The sequence below is a fragment of the Erythrolamprus reginae genome, chromosome 8, assembly GCF_031021105.1.
Source record: "Erythrolamprus reginae isolate rEryReg1 chromosome 8, rEryReg1.hap1, whole genome shotgun sequence".
NCBI lineage: Eukaryota > Metazoa > Chordata > Lepidosauria > Squamata > Dipsadidae > Erythrolamprus > Erythrolamprus reginae.
This window is the reverse complement of record NC_091957.1, coordinates 53,831,443-53,852,410: the sequence shown is the minus strand read 5'-3', so window position 1 is coordinate 53,852,410 and position 20,968 is coordinate 53,831,443. Positions and strand designations below refer to the sequence as shown.

The 20,968-nt window shown below is 41.8% G+C and overlaps 1 protein-coding gene across 1 annotated transcript in view; it reads right to left on the bottom strand.

Annotated features, from left to right (window-relative positions):
- LOC139171592 (RPA-related protein RADX-like) overlaps positions 1-20,968 on the bottom strand; it is a 92,916-nt gene that overhangs the window by 71,696 nt on the left and 252 nt on the right. Inside the window, 14 exon segments of the mRNA XM_070759945.1 lie at positions 813-881; positions 4,768-4,910; positions 5,346-5,506; positions 7,223-7,390; positions 8,343-8,450; positions 11,840-11,962; positions 12,038-12,129; positions 13,778-13,886; positions 16,464-16,650; positions 18,949-19,091; positions 20,511-20,601; positions 20,603-20,716; positions 20,718-20,780; positions 20,782-20,968. The exon segment at positions 20,782-20,968 is cut by the window's right edge and continues 252 nt beyond it. Of these exon segments, the coding sequence (XP_070616046.1) occupies positions 813-881; positions 4,768-4,910; positions 5,346-5,506; positions 7,223-7,390; positions 8,343-8,450; positions 11,840-11,962; positions 12,038-12,129; positions 13,778-13,886; positions 16,464-16,650; positions 18,949-19,091; positions 20,511-20,601; positions 20,603-20,716; positions 20,718-20,780; positions 20,782-20,968 (1,758 nt within the window).

The window sequence follows — 20,968 nt, the reverse complement described above, 5'->3', positions numbered from 1 at the left end:
TTATCTCATTGTAGGCTAACAAGTCTATCTGGCAAGGAGATGAATCTTTTATTCCCAGAGCAAGGGTTGGGCTTCGCGAGCAGCAGTGGCTCTTCTATCCCAAGGAATGGCCCATGGATTTCCACTATTCTCCTCCCCTCTGCCTTCTACACATTGGTGCATCAGGCACTGTACCCAGCTGTTCCTCCTTCATCAGCCACCTTCAGACCTGGGGGTTGTTGACTCTCCATCTGAGTACTGACCGACAGCCCCCACCCATCTCTGCCAGCTCCATTCCCTCTTCCCCCTCGGAGCTCTCAGGTTGCCTTGATGCTGACCCTAACCCCCACACCGCCTCATCTGATTTGGCTGTTGGAGGGCCAACAAGCCACAACTGTGAATCCTGACATCTGACCCACATTAGTGTCAATTTACAGCATTTATGCTCCCCTTGAGGACAGATATTCAGTGACTCGGGAAAATAAGTGGACTGAAAGAATTCTTACTCCTCACAATTTAAGAACATCCTCATTTTAAAGGAAGCCTGACAGGATGAAATGGCATGGGTAGAAGACTCTGACGTTCCAGCATTATTTGCCTCAACCTAAAGACGATATTCCTCTCCCCATAAACATCTAGCAGGTGTATAGTGAGGTTTCAATGGGACGGTTCAGTTCAGTTCCCTTCCCACATTACAAGCTGTACAAAAATACAGGTCAGTTTTGCACACACACAAAAAATGGAACTAAAGAAAAATATCAAAATTGCTAGACAGCAAAATGAAGTCAGTCACTGCTTTTTAAAAAACAAAATATGAAGAATTAGTCACTTATGATCTCCTTTTGCCTCTTGACCTTGTCAAATATGAATGCGGAGAAGACACAGGAGGGTGATCGGTGACCCTTAAAAATATAGTTAACAAGCATTAAGTTTCTTTGGAGGCATCAATTATTTTACAATAAAACAGCTTCATTTACTCTGAGCTCAGATCGCATAATTATGTTTCCAAAGAGAATCAAAACGCTTCCATCTATTACCAATTATTTCCGTTTCGTATTTTTTGCTAATCTGTGAGGGCAGGGAGACATACTAAGCAAATGTTTAAATGTACTGTACGATGATACAAGTAACCATCAGAGTGTAAGATGAAGTGCTAGCACCTGATATTGCTTGGAATGTGGCTCACAGTTCTAGAACCCTTCAACAGGAACCACTAAATTAACACATGAATTATAGGTGATCCAGTCCAGCTACCTACTGAGTGAAGGAACCACTAGAGTAGGGGTGTGATGCCGGGATGTTTTATTAATTGGATTGTTACATGCTGTTTTTATCATTGTTGTTAGCCACCCCGAGTCTGCGGAGAGGGGCGGCATACAAATACAATAAATAATAATAATAATAATAATAATAATAATAATAATAATAATAATAATAATAAACACATCTCCGGTTCAGCAAAGGGGGAAAAAATCATGATACTTCATGTGACACCACGTTTGACAACAATGAACTATAGCATCTCTGACAGATGGGAATTTGGCTTCCATCCAAGACCTGCAGGACAGGACAACTGTCCACTTCATACTGTAACCCGTGCAGACTGACGGAGCAGTTGCACCTGATACCAAGCCCTGTAATTTGAATCGATTGTTCTGGCCCTGCCCTCTGGGGGAATGGAGACTCAAGTCAGATCTCTCTTTCGCATTCTCTTTTGTGGGTTAAACATACCCGTTCTTTTAAATAACTGCTTGGTTTCCAGAGCTCTCGAGAGTCCCAGCTCTGAACTGGCTCCATCGTTGTCATTTTTGAAAAATGATACTGAGAACCAAACACAATAATTCTGTTCTCACCCGGCTCCTAAACACGAACAAACCCTCTGTAGTTAAATGTTTTATTAGGAGCGCCAGCAGCCCCAGCAAAAAGTCTCTCTCTCACACACACAGCAGGCTAACAAGTCTCTCTGACAATGGGTGTGTTGTGGTTAGCTCTGGCCCAGCTCCTGCCCCAAGCAATGTGGAGGTGGACGTGGGGGAGACATCCACATGCCGCAGGCCTGTTTTGTTCCCAGTAGAATCTGTCTCCTCTGACCAAGGCAGCGTGAGTGACAGGGAAAAGGGGAGTTTGGCAGACAGCCCAGGAGGAGATCAATCATCTGTATCATCCCTGGATTCTGAACAAGAATTAATGACACATCCACGCATGCGTAGTGATGCATGGGAGACAACAACTGAAGGATTATTACAAGAGAAAATGAGGCCACCTGTGGTTGGGTGGGGCTGCTGTAATTAGTGCTACAGATAAAAGTGCAACCTGGTGTTTTAGCCTCATGGCAGTTTATCTGATTCATTGTTTCGTCAAAATCGTGGGTTTTTGCTGTTCAGGATTGTGTGTGTGGACTCTCTGGACTTTAGAATTGGACTCAATTTCCCAGTTACTGGGTGAGCAATTGGACTGCATTTAACCTGTGCCTTGTATGTACCAGAAAATCCCTTTGACATTTAAAAAGGGAGCTGTTTCTGTTTTTCTGTTTATAAAAACTTTGGGGTTTTCCTTTTATCGTGTGGTGTGTGTCTTTCTGGACTAATTACCCTGTAATTACGGGCGGTTGAAACACGCTGGCAGAACAGAGATGAAGTTTATTTATTAAATTTGTATGCCGCCCTTCTCCGAAAACCTGTTTGCTACACCTATTCATCTCCGCCCCCTGCCTTTTATCCCCAGAGCTAGGGTGGGGTTCGCCAGCAGCGGTGGCTCTTCTGTCCCAAGGACCGGCCCATAGATTTCCACAGCTCTCCTCTCCTCTACTTTCTATGCATCCACATGTCAGGCACTGGACTCAGCTGTTCCTCCTCTTCCTCACCAACTACCTCCAGACCTAGGGGCTGTTGACTCTCCATCTGAGGGCTGACGGATAGCCCAGGCTATGCCTCTCTCTCTCTCTCTCTCTGCCAGTTCCATTCCCTCTTCTCCATCAGGTTGCCTTGATGACCCTGATTCCCATTGCCTCCTCCTCCTCTGATTTGGTTGCTGGAGGGGCTGGCCGCCGGCAGGCCAAAACAAATTCAAGTGGGGTCTGACCAAGGCAGAGTAAAAAAATGATTTGCTTTCTTAGCAGCTGTATCACATTGCTAACTCATTGTCTAATTTGTGGTGAACAAGGACATTCAGGTGCCTTTTATTTGTGCTACTGATAAGGCAAACCCCCCCATCTTTAATCTGTGCCTCTCCTTGTCCTACCTGGATGCAAATCTTCACATACACCTGTTAAGTTCCATCCTATTCTTTTCAGTCTGCTGAATATTTTTTGGACCTAATCTTGGTGTTACTGTTGAGTGCTGCTGTTCAGGGTGGCTTACTAGATTGGGAGGAGGCGATTGTTTCTCTGGGGTTGGGGTGGGGGGTCAGATGTATGTGTGACACCTCAACAGAGTCAAGGAAGTGTTTCCCTAATTATTGACAAACCAAGGCCAAAAGGTTTGCCATCACTGGGCTGCAAAGTAAAATACACAACCGCCAGAGAAAGTAGAGCAGTGATGGTGAACCTATGGCATGGGTGCCACAGGTGGCACACGGAGCCATATCTGCTGGCACGCGAGCCGTTGCCCTAGCTCAGCTCCAATGACCATGTGCCTGCCAGTCAGCTGATTTGTGGCTCACACAGAGGCTCTGGGAGGGTGTTTTTGGCTTCCAGAGAGCCTACTGGGCCCACCAGAAGTTGGGAAACAGGCCGTTTCCAGCCTCCAGAGGGCAGAGGAAGTTGTTTTCGCCCTACCCAGGCATTGAATTATGGGTGTGGGCACTCACGCATGCATGATAGCATGCGCCCAGGCTTTCAGCATCTGAGGGAAAAAAAGGTTCACCATCACTGAAGCAGAGGTTCTGTTCCACTTCAAAAGCAAACATTCCCAGCACGATTATCAAAAATGTGCCCCAAACTCTCTCCCATTTGTTGGAAATGTCAAAAAAAAGTGGGTACTTACTATCATATGTGGTGGACATGCCCAATAGTTAAAAAATTTTGGAAAAAAATTAAGAACATGATAGAAGAAATTATAGGAGGGAAAATATCCTTGAAACCAGAACTTTTCCTTCTCGGAATAATTAGACAGAAATTTACCAAGAATGATAGACACTTAATATTACACATAACGACAGCGTCAAGAATAATATACGCACAATCTTGGAAGCAGGAATCCACCCCAACAATGTACAACTTAATAGCAAAAATCTACGAGGTAGTAGAAATGACTAAACTAACACATGAAATACAGGACAAGGACATGGAGGACTTTCATAAAACTTGGGACAGATGGTATATCTGGTTTGTAAAAAACAAGTTAAAATGAAAGAAAATTCGGAATTTTAAAATTAAATCTAGAGAGAAAAATTAAATTGATATTAAGAAAAAATATTAACAATACAAAGCATTACTATACCATTGAGAAAATGAAACAAAATGGATACACTAACAAGAAAACCAAAAGGTTGTATATATATGTAATATATATGTAATAACTATTAAAAGGAAAATATTCCTTTCTGTGTTATATACGAGCTGCAAACCAATCACACCACTTTTTAGGTGGTGCAGACACTAAGCTATGATACCAAATATTCCATGTATAAAGCAAGATGCTTTATTCTTTTTTTTTCTATTTGTATGTTGTGTATATACTGTTATTTTGTTGTCTTTTGTCATTTTTCTGTTTTTAATGTATATATTTAATAAAGTCTTTTTCAAAAAAACAAAAAACAAAACCCCCCCAAAAGCAAACACTCCCTTACTCTACAGCTGAAATCTGTCTCTTTGCGCAAGTCCTGGTTACTACATTTCGTTGTTCCAGAGATGGCGACTTCGGCGTAGAAGTTGGTTCTCCCGCTTTCAGGTATTCTGACAAAGAAGTACCTTCTGATGGGCTTGTCTCGATCTGCAGAAATAAAGTTAAATCAGATTTACATACTGTCTATCAGTTAGTACCTTCCACCCCTTTTTAAAAAGCTAGATTCAGTTTCATTATTGCAGATAGCAGGATCAATTCAGCAGAGAGGAAAAAAAACCCACACAGGATCTTAACTGAGATATAAAGTTCTGTCTCAACCACCCTTCTGATTTATTCCCACTGCTTTAGTCAAACAATGTAGTAAAGTATATATCAAGATCTCTTTTTTTAAAAGGTCACGGCACCACGAAAGCTTAAATCATAACTTTCTAATTTTACACATGTTCAAAATAAGAGGGGGGAAAAGTAAGTAAAGAAGTCATCGCTACATACAGGTTCTTTAAATTCAAACACAGACTATCTCAGTTTTAATCATACTCGTACTGTCTTGAGTGCTAGTCTATTAATGTTGAAGCACCGTACCTGCATTGGTGATTCTCCTGAGGCATCCAGGGAGGTACCGCTGCAGCTGACACATCTCATAGCACTAATTATCCCTTGAAAAGCAATGTACTTCTGCTCCCTGTAGTGCAAACTGTCAATCTCCTTCTTGATTTCACTGAAGGATATCAAAACTAATTCTTCTGAAATGCAATTTTTAAGGAAGATAGCACCAAATAAGTAAAATTCAGACGGAAAAGGGATGTAGCATGTTTATTGTTTTTAAACTGGCACGGCACCATTCTGAATAAGTCCATTTGGCAAACAACTGAGAAAGCCCAGCTTAATAGTCTGTCTCAAGTACAACCCACAAGCCTCCTACAAGAGCACAAAAGCGACAGGTTGTTGCAGGTTACGTGTTCCCCTCATTCTTATCTCATTTAGGACACTTTGTGAATCTTGGGAGTAATCCCCCAGGGGTCTTAAACTGACTTGCCATGTGGATAAAAAGAAACAGTCCTGTTGACAGATGTCATTCCATCATGGCGTTATGAACTATAAACTGGAGACATTCTCTTTTCCTCTATTTGCAAGGTGATTTTCAATTAGATAACACCTTCTCTGTGACCGCCCCGACCCTTTGGAACCAGCTCCCCCCAGATATCAGAGTTGCCCCCACCCTCCTTGCCTTTCGTAAGCTCCTTAAAACCCACCTCTGTCGTCAGGCATGGGGGAATTGAGACTTTCCCTTCCCCCTAGGCTTATAAAATTTATGCATGGTATGTTAGTATGTATGATTGGTTTCTTAAACTGGGGTTCTTTTTAAAATTAACTTAAATATTAGATTTGTTTACATTGTATTATTATTGCTGTTAGCCGCCCCAAGTCTACGGAGAGGGGTGGCATACAAATCTGATTAATAAATAAATAAAATAAATAAATAAATATAATAGTGATGGTGAACCTATGGCATGGGTGCCACAGGTGGCAAGCGAAGCCATATCTGCTGGCACGCGAGCCGTTGCCCTAGCTCAGCTCCAATGTGCATGTGTGTGCCGGCCAGATGATTTTTGGCTCACACAGTTAAGTTTAAGTTTTATTACATTTGTATGCCGCCCCTCTCCGAACACTCGGGGCGGCTCACAACAGCAGCAATACAATATACAAAGTACAAATCCAATATAAGTTAAAAGAGGCTCTGGGAGGGCGTTCTTGGCTTCTAGAGAGCGTCCGGGGGAATGTGGGAGGGCGTTGTTACCCTCACCCGACTTCAGGGATGCCTTTGGAACCTGGGGAGGGCTAAAGACGAGTCTACTGGGTCCACTAGTTGAGAAACAGGCCGTTACCAGTCCTCCAGAGCAGTGTTTCCCAACCTTAGCAACTTGAAGATATTTGGACTTCAACTCCCAGAATTCCCCACCCAGCAAATGCTGGCTGGGGAATTCTGGGAGTTGAAGTCCAGATATCTTCAAGTTGCTAAGGTTGGGAAACACTGCTCCAGAGGGCCTCCGAGGGGGGGCGGGTAAAGCTGTTTTTGCCCTCCTCAGGCATTGAATTATGGGTGTGGGCGCTTGCGCATGTGCGATAGCGTGCGCACATGCTTTTTCAGCACCCGAGGAAAAAAGGATCGCCATCACTGCCATATAGGGTCACTTTAAAATTCAAACACCACACTACTCTGGGTTTGGGTTGCTTTTTTTTTTATCACAGAACTAAAATAAGACTCCAATTAAATTACTGGTCTTACAAAGTTTAAAAGGGGATAAGAAATGACGAAGAATGATTACACTTTGCTACAACCTTAACTAATGACAAGCTCTCAACACCTAGAAATATTTCCACCTGGCACAGGTGCACAGAAATATTTTGTCTACAAAAAAGGCCACTCCAAACTGGCACGTAGAAGGAAATTGGCATACCATCCATATTTTTACAATATTCTGTAAATGTAGGTGGGAGTGACGGGAAACGATAATATCCCCCAATGGCGACTTGGTCCAGGTAAGCAGCTTCCTCTTGGGTTTTCATCCAATGGATAAAGTTTTGCACTTTCAGATCTTTTATATATGGCTGGTCCTTATGCCATCCTAACAGAAAACAAAGCCAAAAAAAAAAGGCATGGCAGATTGAATTAGATTAGAAGAATAGAATGGAATGGAAATACAGTGATACCTCATCTTACAAACGCCTCGTCATACAAACTTTTCGAGATACAAACTCAGGGTTTAAGATTTTTTTGCCTCTTCTTAAAAACTATTTTCACCTTACAAACCCACCGCCGCCGCTGGGATGCCCCGCCTCCGGACTTCTGTTGCCAGCCAAGCACCTGTTTTTGTGATGCTGCGATTTCACTGATGCTCCCTTCGCTGGGAAACCCCACCTCCGGACTTCCGTTGCCAGCGAAGCACCCGTTTTTGCGATGCTGGGATTCTCCTGCTGGGATTCCCCTGCAGCATCACAAAAACACAGAAGTCCGGAGGTGGGGTTTCCCATGGAGGGGAGCCTCAGGGGAATCCCAGCAGCGCAAAAACGGGCGCTTCGGCTGGCAAAAGGGGTGAATTTTGGGCTTGCACGCATTAATTGCTTTTCCATTGATTCCTACGGGAAACATTATTTCGTCTTACAAACTTTTCACCTTAAGAACCTCATCCCGTAACCAATTAAGTTTGTAAGACAAGGTATCACTGTATAAAGTAGAGTAGGATTCGAGTAGTATAGAAATTTTGTCACTTTAAAAGTGCACTAATTGGCAAACATTTAAATGAAATAATAACGCATGAGGCTGTCACTCTTGAGAAAACAACAGCCGAGTGCCAAATTAGGGGAAGTAATCAAGTCACGTGGGGCTGTCTCATCTGGCAAGACTCTTATGCGAGGAATAAAAGGGGGCGGCACTTTCAATATTCACAATTACAACCCCACAAACGTGGGTAACAGAAGCGGATAAAAAGGGTACGGAGGAAGACAGATGACATGATTTGATAGATTAAGACTGGAGATCAAGATAGATGTTTTTATAAAAGAGGTTGGTTTTTTTACCTGAAATAAACATTTGAGTTCTGACAGATGTTGTTAAATAGGCGTTACTGGAGCCGTTCTCAGAAATACTTTGTTCCACTCTCATTTGGGTACATACCAAGTAGGTCACTAGAGAGAGAGAAGTATCATATCACCTCTTCATTTATTTATTTGGCTTAGAAACTGTCTGTCTGTCTGTCTGTCTGTCTGTCTGTCTGTCTGTCTGTCTGTCTGTCTATCTATCTATCTATCCATCCATCTATCCATCTATCTCCGGGTCCCGTCGACTAAACAATGTCGTTTGGAGGGCCCCAGGGGAAGAGCCTTCTCTGTGGCGGCCCCAGCCCTCTGGAACCAACTCCCCCCGGAGATTAGAACTGCCCCCACCCTCCCTGTCTTTCGTAAACTACTCAAGACTCATTTATACCGCCAGGCATGGGGGAGTTGAGATAGCTCTTCCCCCTAGGCCATTGCAAGTCATGCATGGTATGTTTGTGTGTATGTTTGGTTTTATAATAAGGGTTTTTAGTTGTTTTTATTATTGGATTGTACATGTTGTGTTTATTATTGTTGTTAGCCACCCCGAGTCTGCGGAGAGGGGCAGCATACAAATCCAATAAATTTTTATTATTATTATTATTATTATTATTATTATTATTATTATTATTATTATTATCTATCTATCTATCTATCTATCTATCTTCATTCATTCATTCATTCATTCATTCATTCATTTATAAAATGTATTGGCTACCCATCTTACCATAGGATAACTCTAGGCGGCTTATAGTTACATCAAAGTTAAAATGTAGGAAGTTAAGAATCAAGCCTTAAAACTATGTTTTAAAAATCCCAATTAAAACAAAACTAATCAAAACTTTACATACTGTATAATTAACATATAACAAATTGTTTCTTACAAAAAGATGATTGGTGCCTATCCATGACTGAAATTGATTGATTCTGTTGTAAGGTTTTAAATGGTAAGTTTTTTTGGGGGGAAAGATCAAAAGTGAACTAATTATTATACTGTGTAAACCTAACCCACTTTCTAAGGTTTTTCTGCAGCATTCAGATTGTTGTTTTTTCAGAACACTTTCTACCTTTGTCCCCATGCTTGTACAGTGCAGATTAAGAGATAAGAGCAGTATCTTTATCACTGTAATCTACAGAAGATAATCTTGTATGCAGAGATGCCACATGACACTGAAAAACACACCCTGTGTGTACAGGAAAATAAAATGAAATATAGACGCAACCATTTGCCTAGAATACTAGACAAAGCATTCTTTGGAGAATGCTTCGTCTAGTATCCCCTGCAATCTGAAACCTTTAATATGACATCAGGCCCTGATGAGAAACAGCTTCTCACCAAATGGGGAACACTTCCTGGAGAAGCAATGAGGAAGAGATGGGGATACAGTGTTCCCTCGATTTTCGCGGGTTCAAACTTCGCGAATAGCCAATACCACGGTTTTTCAAAAAATAATAATTAAAAAATACTTCGTGGGTTTTTTTCTTATACCACGGTTTTTCCCACCCGATTACGTCCTATGTCATCGCCAAACTAATAATTTTTGCAAATAAATAGAAAAAAAATTAATTATTGTTAATAAATAATTATGATTATAAATATCAGGATCACTAAGTGTCTTATTCAATGGTGAGTACCAGTAATAATGGTGAGTAAATGGTTGTTAAGTGAATGGGAAATGGTAATTTAAGGGTTTAAAGTGTTAAGGGATGGCTTGTGATACTGTCCATAGCTAAAAATGGTGTATTTACTTCCGCATCTCTACTTCGCGGAAATTCAACTTTCGCGGGCGGTCTCGGAACGCATCCCACGCGGAAATCGAGGGAACACTGTACATGGTTGATCGTTACATTCATGCTCAAACTGTAAAGTTACCAAAAGCATGCAGAAGACTATTAAATGCTGGACTTAATGAGACCTTTGGTGTGATCCAATGTGGTGGGTCTTTTATTTATTCATTTGTCCAATACACAATACATATGGAAGAGAATAGACATGAAGTAATATATATAAAGATAATATGTAAAAATAGATGCGAAGATATATGAAGGGAAGAAAAGATATATGATATATGAGATAAAGGAAAGACAATTGGAGAGGGGACGAAAGGCACACTAGTGCACTTATGTACATCCCTTACTGACCTCTTAGGAACCTGGAGAGGTCAATCGTGGATAGTCTAAGGGAGAAATGTTGGGGGTTAGGGGTTGACACTATTGAGTCCAGTAATGAGTTCCACGCTTCGGCAACTCGATTGTTAAAGTCATATTTTTTACAGTCAAGTTTGGAGCTTTTAATATTAAGTTTGAATTTGTTGCGTGCTCTTGTGTTGTTGCGGTTGAAGCTGAAGTAGTCATTGACCGGAAGGACGTTGCAGCATATGATCTTGTGGGCAATACTTAAATCATGTTTTAGGCGCCGTAGTTCTAAGCTTTCTACTTTTTAGGTTCCTATTTACACACCATCTTTTCATTTATAATCAATATTATTATTATTATTATTATTATTATTATTATTAATTGGATTTGTATGCCGCCCCTCCCCTTCCCTATGAACCCTAACCCTCCCCTTCCCTAACCCTCCCCTTCCCTAGGGTGGGTGGGCCACGTCCAGATGCCGGGCCCCTCCCCGTCCCTATGAACCCTAACCCTCCCCTTCCCTAATAACCCTAACGCTAACCCTCCCCTCCCCTAACCCTCCCCTTCCCTATGAACCCTAACCCTCCCCTCCTCTAACCCTCCCCTTCCCTATGAACCCTAACCCTCCCCTCCCCTTGGGTGGGTGGGCCAAGTCCAGATGCCGGGCCCCTCCCCTTCCCTATGAACCCTAGCCCTCCCCTTCCCTAATAACCCTAACCTTTCCCTCCCCTTCCCTATGAACCCTAACCCTCCCCTTCCCTAACCCTCCTCTTCCCTAGGTGCGTGGGCCAAGTCCAGATGCCGGGCCCCTCCCCTTCCCTAGAAACCCTAACCCTCCCCTTCCCTCTCTGAAGTCCTGATGGTTGCTACTAAACTGCAATGCCATCTTACCTTCTCTCGTGAGATAAGGAGGAAAGCTACAAGGAAAGCTTATAAGCATTGATAGCTACTTCACATTATATTATTCTCAATCAGATAGAATATGGAAGGGAAAAGGAAACAAGAGGTATATGCTGTCAACATGGTGTCAGTTTGCTTTGCTGTCGCTAAACCAGTTTTTGCAATATTCTACTGATGTTACTATTTGGTAATGAAACAAAGAAAACCACCAAGTTTGGGAAACACCAAAGACCTCTCCTCAGTTCAACCCCAGGCTACAAATATTCTCATCCATTGGCTAAATATATGGAGTTTAGAATAAACACATTCCAAGAATTCTTTAGAGTTCATCTTTGTGAACTGAGACAGAGAAAATGTGAGTGATACCAAATACTCCGATTCCTCAAATTCCTAAAATATTTGACAGAAAGCAATTACATTAAATAAGAGATTTATAGAATACATACTTGGGCAAATTTGCTCAAATATATCTGGCTGAGATGTGGAAAACAATTCTATTATAAAAGGCTGTTCTGAGGTCCCATCGACAACATGTACCCAGCGATAGGTCCAAAAGTCATCCACACAACCTGTATAGACAAAATAAATGTTAATCAATGTTCTAAACATATTTTTGGAGCCAAATGTATTATCCTTAAAAATACCTTTTTTCTTCTTGCGCTCGACCCGTCCAACGTATTGTACCAGTCCAATGATGTCACAAAACTGATTTTGTGCTAACGTATCGAGCTCAGATCTGGAATTCAAAGCATAACAGATTTTAGGATATCAAACAGATAAAAGCCATCCACTAGATTCCAAAATTTTATTTTCCCAAGAAAGTCACTAAATGGAGGTGTTCAAACAATGCAAGAAGCTGGGCTACAACTTCACCCCGAGAATTTGGTTCTCAAACTACCTAACCACAAATGTTTGTGAGACATTTGAAAACTTTATGGTAAAAAAAATGGTGGCTGAAGCCAGGTGAGTTTTTGTTGAGTTACATCTCTCCCACCAATTGTCTCCTTTTTAGAACTGGGAGGGCTCTTCTTTAGTCACTTTATTTATTATTATTATTATTATTATTATTATTATTATTATTATTATTTATTAGATTTTTATGCCGCCCCTCTCCGTAGACTCGGGGCGGCTCACAACACAATAAAAACAGTTTATAACAAATCTAATAATTTACAATTTAAAATATAAAAAAACCCCCATTATTAAACAGACATACACACAACATACCATACATAAATTGTATAGGCCCGGGGGAGATATCTTAGTTCCCCCGTGCCTGACGACAAAGGTGGGTTTTAAGGAGTTTGCGAAAGGTGAGGAGGGTAGGGGCAGTTCTAATCTCTGGGGGAGCTGGTTCCAGAGAGTCGGGGCCGCCACAGAGAAGGCTCTTCCCCTGGGTCCCGCCAACCGACATTGTTTAGTTGATGGGACCCGGAGAAGGCCCACTCTGTGGGACCTGATCGGTCGCTGGGATTCGTGCGGCAGAAGGCGGTCTCGGAGATATTCTGGTCCGATGCCATGAAGGGCTTTAAAGGTCATAACCAACACTTTGAATTGTGACCGGAAATTGATTGGCAACCAATGCAGACTGCAGAGTGTTGGTGTAACATGGGCATACCTAGGGAAGCCCATGACTGCTCTCACAGCTGCATTCTGCACGATCTGAATTTTCCGAACACTTTTCAGAGGTAGCCCCATGTAGAGAGCATTACAGTAGTCGAATCTCGAGGTGATGAGGGCATGAGTGACTGTGAGCAATGAGTCCCGGTTCAAGTAGGGCTGCAACTGGTGCACCAGGCGAACCTGGGCAAACGCTTAAGTCACTCCTATTTGGATTACTGTAATGACTCTGTCCTAGAAAGCCTTTAGAGGATACAGTTGATGCAAAATGAAGGGTCAGGCAATGAGGGGTTTTAATTTTGATATTCCGTTGGATTGATTTTATGAGTGGGTTTACTATTTTTGAGAGACGTTTTGGTAATTTTTCTGATATTTAACTGCCCCCTTTTTTTTTTGGAAATAGATTGCATACAAATAAAATTAAAATAAAAAAGTTCTTAACATGCAATAGTTCTATTCACTGGGAATAAATATGAAGAGAATCTATTGCTTCTTTACAGAGTTTTACCCTGGCTTCTTCTAAACCGAGAAAGCCATCATGTCACACATGGACAGCAGGCTTGTGGCAGTAACGTTCACAAATGCATCTAATAATAATCTGGCTTTGTTGTACCATCTTAACACTGTTGATAGCATGTACAGAATTAATATATATTACCATATAGCATTTAGAAATGTCAGAATTTCCTTTTTTTTTTAAAGTCCCCCTCTCAATTTTTTAACACAAACATAATAATAATAATAGTAATAGTAGTAGTAATAACCTTGTTACAAACTGATATTCAACTTCGGGCAACTTCCATTCTGGTTTAATTTTACTTTCCGGTATCACGTTAATTTTAGCTGGAGGGTCTCGAACGTTCAAAGCGATTTCTAAAAAAGAATTAACCAGATGATGACAATTATGTCTGACTGAATTACCAGCTACATTAGTTTTGTTCTATTCATTTAAACATATACATTTTTATAAAAGTTGGTTTGATCCAATTTTAAATACTTTGGGGAGGGCATGTGGTAAGTCACATAAACATGTTAGAGAAACTTGAAACAGGGCTTCAAAGGACAAAATTTCCCCCCCAAAGCAGCAGCTGTTTTAAACTGTTGCAGACAGATATTGCATTTGTACTTCTTGGGAATTAAATCTAAAAAAACCGCCAGCTCTATTACCTCCCTACCCTCGTTCTTTTCTTCCAGACTTCCTTTTTTTTATTTATTACACTCGTATGCTGTTCATTTCGCTTTTTACAAAACGGGCCTCTCCAAGGCTACTTAAATCACGGATAAATTACAAGAGATGTGTTACAGGAAAGAACATTGATATTGAAGCAGCAGAAATCAGTCTGAGCACTCAGATATATAGAAAAAAAAACACATAAAACCGCTGGATGGGAATTCTTTTCAAGAAAACTACAGCTCTCCATAAGTTTTCTTTCTTTTCTTTCTACCAGCTGGAGAAAGAAAGCCCGACTTAGCAAACTGTTTTACATTGAACAATGGTTATCAATATTCATAAGCAACAGGAGAAATTGGTTATAATAATCTCAAAGGAACGATGATGGGTGTCTTGGAAAGCCAGCAGTTATATTGGTATAAACTCCCCCGTTCTTAAATTAATGCATCAAGATATTAAAAATAATAAATTGTTCACAACGTAATGAGCTAATTAGTGCAATTTAAGCAATCTATTAGAATTGGTCATGTTATTTTTTTCCCCGTGTACTTCAAATTATTTATTCAATATTCTAACACAAGCAACCAAAAAAGAGCCTGCTAAATATATGACAGATAATTAGCTATTTAGACATCCTATTTATTCTACAGGAGGCCTTGATTTTCATGTTAATTATTCTGTGTAATGTGCACCTATCCTTCACTTGGACTTTCCTCCTGCCAAGTTATTTTTAACTCTCCATTACTAACTGAACCCTATCGGTGCTTCCAGAACAGGAAACAGATAAAATCTGCTTCCATTGACCTATTGAAACATAGATTTGAAAAGTCTCAGACTGACAAACTTGAATCTAATACCAAGACGATTAGAATCGCTGTCAAACTGTTTGAATCATCAACCGTTTTTCCTTTATCGCTCCTTCTGACCAACAAAATGTTTCACTTTCTTAACTACAGATTTTCTTATACAGTGATACCTCGTCTTACGAACTTAATTGGTTCCGGGACGAGGTTCTTAAGGTGAAATGTTTGTAAGACGAAACAATGTTTCCCATAGGAATCAATGGAAAACCGATTAATGCGTGCAAGCCCCAAATTCACCCCTTTTGCCAGCCGTAGCACCCGTTTTTGCACTGCTGGGATTCCCCTGAGGCTCCCCTCCATGGAAACCCCACCTCCAGATTTCTGTGTTTTTTGCGATGCTGCAGGGGAATCCCAGCATCGCAAAAATGAGCGCTTCACTGGCAACGGAAGTCCGGAGGTGGGGTTTCCCAGCAAAGAGAGAATCAGTGAAATTGCAGCATCGCAAAAACACCGAAGTCCTCGAAACCCCACTTCCGGACCTCTGTGTTTTTGTGATGCTGCGATTTCACTGAGGCTCCCCTCGCTGGGAAACCCACCTCCAGACTTCCGTTGCCAGTGAAGCACCTGTTTTTGCACTGCTGGGATTCCCCTGCAGCATCACAAAAACATGGAAGTCCGGAGGTGGGGTTTCCCATGGAGGGGAGCCTCAAGGGAAACCCATCAGCACAAAAACGGGTGCTTCGCTGGCAACAGAAGTCCAAAGGCGGGGCATTCCAGCGGCGGCGGTGGGTTTGTAAGGTGAAAATAGTTTGTAAGAAGAGGCAAAAAAATCTTAAACCCTGGGTTTGTATCTCGAAAAGTTTGTATGACGAGGCGTTTGTAAGACAAGGTATCACTGTATATGCATATGTAATTATCTTCTGCCTCAACCCAATCTAATGAAGGATGAAGGCTTCATTGGAGAAGGTTATGGGTTTTGGTGCATTTCGATAGATTGACACTTTTTGACTTCCTGGTTTAGAGAGGGCTGAGAAAAACTGATCAGATCAAAGTCACCCAGCCACTTTCTGTGTCCAAAAGAAAATTGGAACTTTAGAAAATTAGAAGATGCAAACAAAATCAAAATAATTGGAAACTAATTGTTGCAGGCAGAGCCCTCCTGAGAAGAGATGGATTAGATACAGATCCCATGTTGTGTAGCCAAGTAGGGAAATGGCTTCCTGCTATTTGAGAATGATTACTGCAGGAGAGTGATTGGTTATGACAGTCGGTTTCTTCGCTGCCTGAAGTAACAAACAAACATATATTCTTTGTCTCAAATAATCACTGTATGCAGGCAAAATGAATTGTCAGATAGACCTTTGTTGGTCAGTTAGACAGAGTGGTCGGATACACCAACTGCAAACTAATGGACATTCTTTAAAAGCTATACACACACACAGACACATAAAAAAAATAATATTTGAGATACTTAACCTATTGAACTGAATCTCTTCATGTGCAAATCTTCGGGACTTGACTGCATTATAGAACTTTTTTTAACAGCGTATTTTTCAAGCAGCAGCACTGTGCCGATTTTCATACTGTGATACCATTCAGGGCATAAAGAGCCCCAAAGCACCATTAACACCACGCCCGATTGATCAGCCACATCAAAATAAGCCTAGAATATAAGAACATTTGCTCTTAAAAAGTTAAAAGTCCACATTACTGAAATGCTACTTTAAAGGCCTGAGGTTGAAGCATGCTTTTCATTCTACGCGCTTTGCTCTTAAATTTATCATCGGAAAATTATGTGCAACTGCTTTACAAAAACAGAAGTACAGTCAGAAAGCTTTTACATTAAAGCCCACATTATTATCTATATTTCCCTATGTAAGTTCAGCAGGATTTACTTCAATCAAGGGCATACAATGTTAAGGTGTGAAATTCCAATCTTAAAAGCAAAAAAAAAATTCCACAGCAGCTGAAACTGGGAAGGAACAAGAGGGATTGAAAAAGGTCGGAACAAAGAGCTTAGTACCAACAAAGGAAAACATCTGTAGCTCAAGATTGAAATGAGGGATCCTTGTGTCCTCTTGCTTGACTAGCACGGATGATATTACCTAGTTTGGGTAACGAAATGTCTGCAAGAAAACAAGCAAGTTCAAAGAGCACCAAGGATCCCTTAAAGCACGGCACATTTTTTACATTTACAAAATCCTGGGGCACACCACCAACCAAAATGACACAAAATGACACTAACACAGTACATATTATACCTAAAGTTAATAATATAGTTTCTAAATGTATTTATACTCACTTAGGAGGTCATATACAATATAGATATTATTATTATTATTATTATTATTATTATTATTATTATTATTATTTATTAGATTTGTATGTCGCCCCTATCCGTAGATGCATTGTATATCACCCTCTCTGGGGGGCCTCTTATAAAAAGAAAAAGGTCAAATATCTATATACACCATCAGGATAGACATAACCAGCTGAGGCTGAGGCTTCATCTAGTGGTGGCAACATTTAACTCCGGTCCTGACCAGGATTAGAAATCAGGACCATGGGGAAGAGTAGCAGCTTCAGCTACTCATCGAGGCCACGCAATGAGAAGTGTGCAGCAGCCCGAGCAGGTACCTTCCTGGGTGTGGATGAAAGGCGGCCTGCTATTGGTTCATCGCTAGTGGTCGGGATGAATCCAAGAAGGTGATTGGTCAGTGAGCATTCCCTGTGCCTCCACTCTTCTGTTGCTGATAGCTGGAGGGATTGTGAGGGGAATGTTTATATTTGGGTGGAGGTGGCTGGTGGCCTCTGCGGCCGTATCCGGCACACGGGCCATAGTTTGGGGACCCATGTTTAATTTCCCCATGGCACACCTAACCATGTCTCACGGCACACTGGTTGAAAAACACTGCCTTAAAGGGCTTAGTTAATGAGAGGTGTGAAATGCTCTCAGTTCACTCATGCCTGGCGGTCGTAGGAGAACCTGTTGGGAAGGGAGCGCAAGGCTCCGCCCACCTGCCTGGACTCCATTTGGTTTCTTTTACCTTCTGCGCATGCGCAAAGCCTTCTGTGCATGCCCAGAGGGTAAAAGAACCTAAATTATGGTGTCCGGGCAGGTGGGAAGAGTCTCATGCACCCTTTGCGACAGGCTCTCCTATGATCGACAGGCACGAGTCAAACAGGAGCATTTAAACCCCTGGTTTAGGGATGATATTTTATTTTTAAAACACAGGAGTCATGATACCATGGGAATGAGCCTATACAAGATGAAGCTGGTTTAGCAGACAAAGTGTCAAAATGGAACACAGTGTTTGAAAACAAACAGTACCAAAAGTAACAACATAGGTAAAGGGAAATATTTTCAGAAGGCTAAACTATTCAAGTCTGCAGAAGGCACCTTCTTTCATATAATTGTTGCAGTGGATGCAAGAACCATACCTGCTTCCCCTCCCCTCAACACTGACTAAGCAAAATAAACACTTCTAAACAAATCAAACAGGTAAATTGTTTAATTGCATGCTATTATAGTAGAGGCATGTGATGATCACATAACTGCACAGACACCACAACATAAGTATTTGCGTTGGACAACCAGTATATAAAAGTGGCATTTGGACAATGGCATCATTTTATTTTCCAACAGCCACTGCTGACGTGGTGAGAGTGTGGGTTTGTGCATCTAAATACACACACAAATACACTGTATATTTGGTTGTATTTTACAAGCTCTTGACTATGTTTACTAAAACAGTTAAGTTGACATAAAAAAGCTTTTAAATTAACTGAGGTTTATTCATTTGGGATTCACATACTGTATTATTAAGACAAGAATACGCCCCTCAGAGAGGGGCGGCATACAAATCCAATAAAACAAACAAATAAATAAATAAAAATTTAGATACTAGTTTGTTGTTTTTTTGTTTTAAAAAAGAAACCTCTGTATCATAATTATTCCTACCTGATATGGCACATCTAGCTTTGTTTTTGGTTTTCCAAAATATCGTAACCGAGACTTATGGATGATCCTGACACGCAATGGTGGGAAACTGAGTTTGCTTTCCCAGATCATGGCCAGAATAGAAATGGATGTTGGTTTGACTTCTGGGGGGGGGGGGGGAGAAGAGCAGAGTAAATATGAACTGGCAACGCTGCAATAAATTCATTGCTTTTGTATACTACTACTACAAATACTAATTTCAAAACCCCCACGAGGCTTTTAGCCATTGCTACAACATAACTGCTCTGATACTGACTCAAAAGCATGCAAAACAGATTAAATTCAGATTCAAAGTCCCAAATCAAAAAACATTAGAACCTTATTCAAGACAAAGCTAGTTGACAAATATTGAGAGTGCAGCAATTCAAATGCCACCCCCAAATAATAGCTTGGTGTTGCATGAAAAAGCAGAAAACTACTTCAGATTTATGTACTTAGGACATAAGAGAGCAAGAAGCCTAAGTCATTTTCAGCGTTAAGCCATAAAAACGGAATATCTCTCAAGCCAACAGGTTCTTCTCTGTTGTGGGAAGGAATCAGAGGAAAAGCTAAAGCAAGGCAGGATATAATTCTAATAAATAGAGACTATGATTCTTTAAGTGAAAGCCAAATTGGGTATAATGGTTAAAAGTGCTAGGTTGGAAGACCCTGAATTTTAATCCTGACTAGCAGCAAAGCCAGCTGGGTATCTTTGGGGGTGGGTGGGTGGGGGCTCTCTCTCAGCTCCGGCAAGGCAGCAAAGGCAAAGCACTGCTGCGAATCTTGAATCTAAGGCCTCCTTGAAACCATTAGGGAGATGTCCAGGCAATTGCCCCAAGTCAAGGACGACTTAAAAGACATATACACCCCAATGCGATTCCTTCCTCTGATTTTGGCCAGTAGCTTTTGTGCTGCTCTGTATCTCAAACCAGAGTTTGACCAAGACTGGCTTGCCTGCGGAGGTTGTGAGAGCTCCAACACTTGCAACTTTCAAGAGGAGACAACTGGACTGCCACTTGTCTGAAATGGTGTAGGGACTACTGCTTGAGCGGGGGGTGGACTAGATCACCTACAATAGCGATGGTGAACCTTTTTTTCCTTGGGTGCCAAAAGAGCTTGCATGTGCACTATCGTGCATGCATGAATGCACACACCCATAATTCAATGCTAGCGTAGGGCGAAAACAGCTTCCCCTGCCTGCTGCAGCCCCTCTGGATCCTGCTTGTGGAAGGGAGGTGGACTAGATGACCTACAAGGTCCCTTCTTACTCCAGTAATATAAATCTAAAATCGTGGCTAAACCTGTAAACTAGATAACCCAATCTTTTTCTGAATCCAAGAACAGTTAAGGAGCATTCAAAGACAACCATCGCTTCCAATGTCATCTGTCTTCAAGGATACCCCAAGCTCCCAAAGCCATCTCAAGGACAACCCAAACACTCAAAAGTCATCTCCAATGTCCAGGGCACCCCAATGCTTCCAGTGCCGTCCCTGCCCTTTCTCCCCCAAATAGCCTTTCAATGGGTCCGGCCTTCCTCCACTTACCCTCCAGACCGACCTCCCTCAAGGGATTCCTGGCCACCCACATCTCCCCAAAGGGATCGTCATTGTTCCACAGAGGGAGGTAATGCTTCCTGTTTCCCTTTCAAAGGGAGGCTGGTCTTCACGTGGCGAGTTCCGAGCTGGGAGGCAGGCTCGGTGAAGGCCGGAGGAGCCCCTTCTAAGACCTCCAGCTCTTCGATGCACACAAAGGCCCGGGCTGAGGCTCTTTTCGTTGTACATGTAGGAACACTGGGTGACCCTGATCTGTTGGCCGGCAGCCCAGCCAGTTTCGCTGGAGCAGGCCGTTCAGCTGGGGGGCCAGGAAGCACTTCTCCTGGCAGGTGCCATCTGTCACCGTCACGTCGTAGTAGTAGGCTTGGCAGGGGGTCTCGGGCTGGGACGGTAGAGGCCCCTCGGCTGTGTATCTCTGCAGGAGCAGCACCCACAAAGGGGGCCCCTCT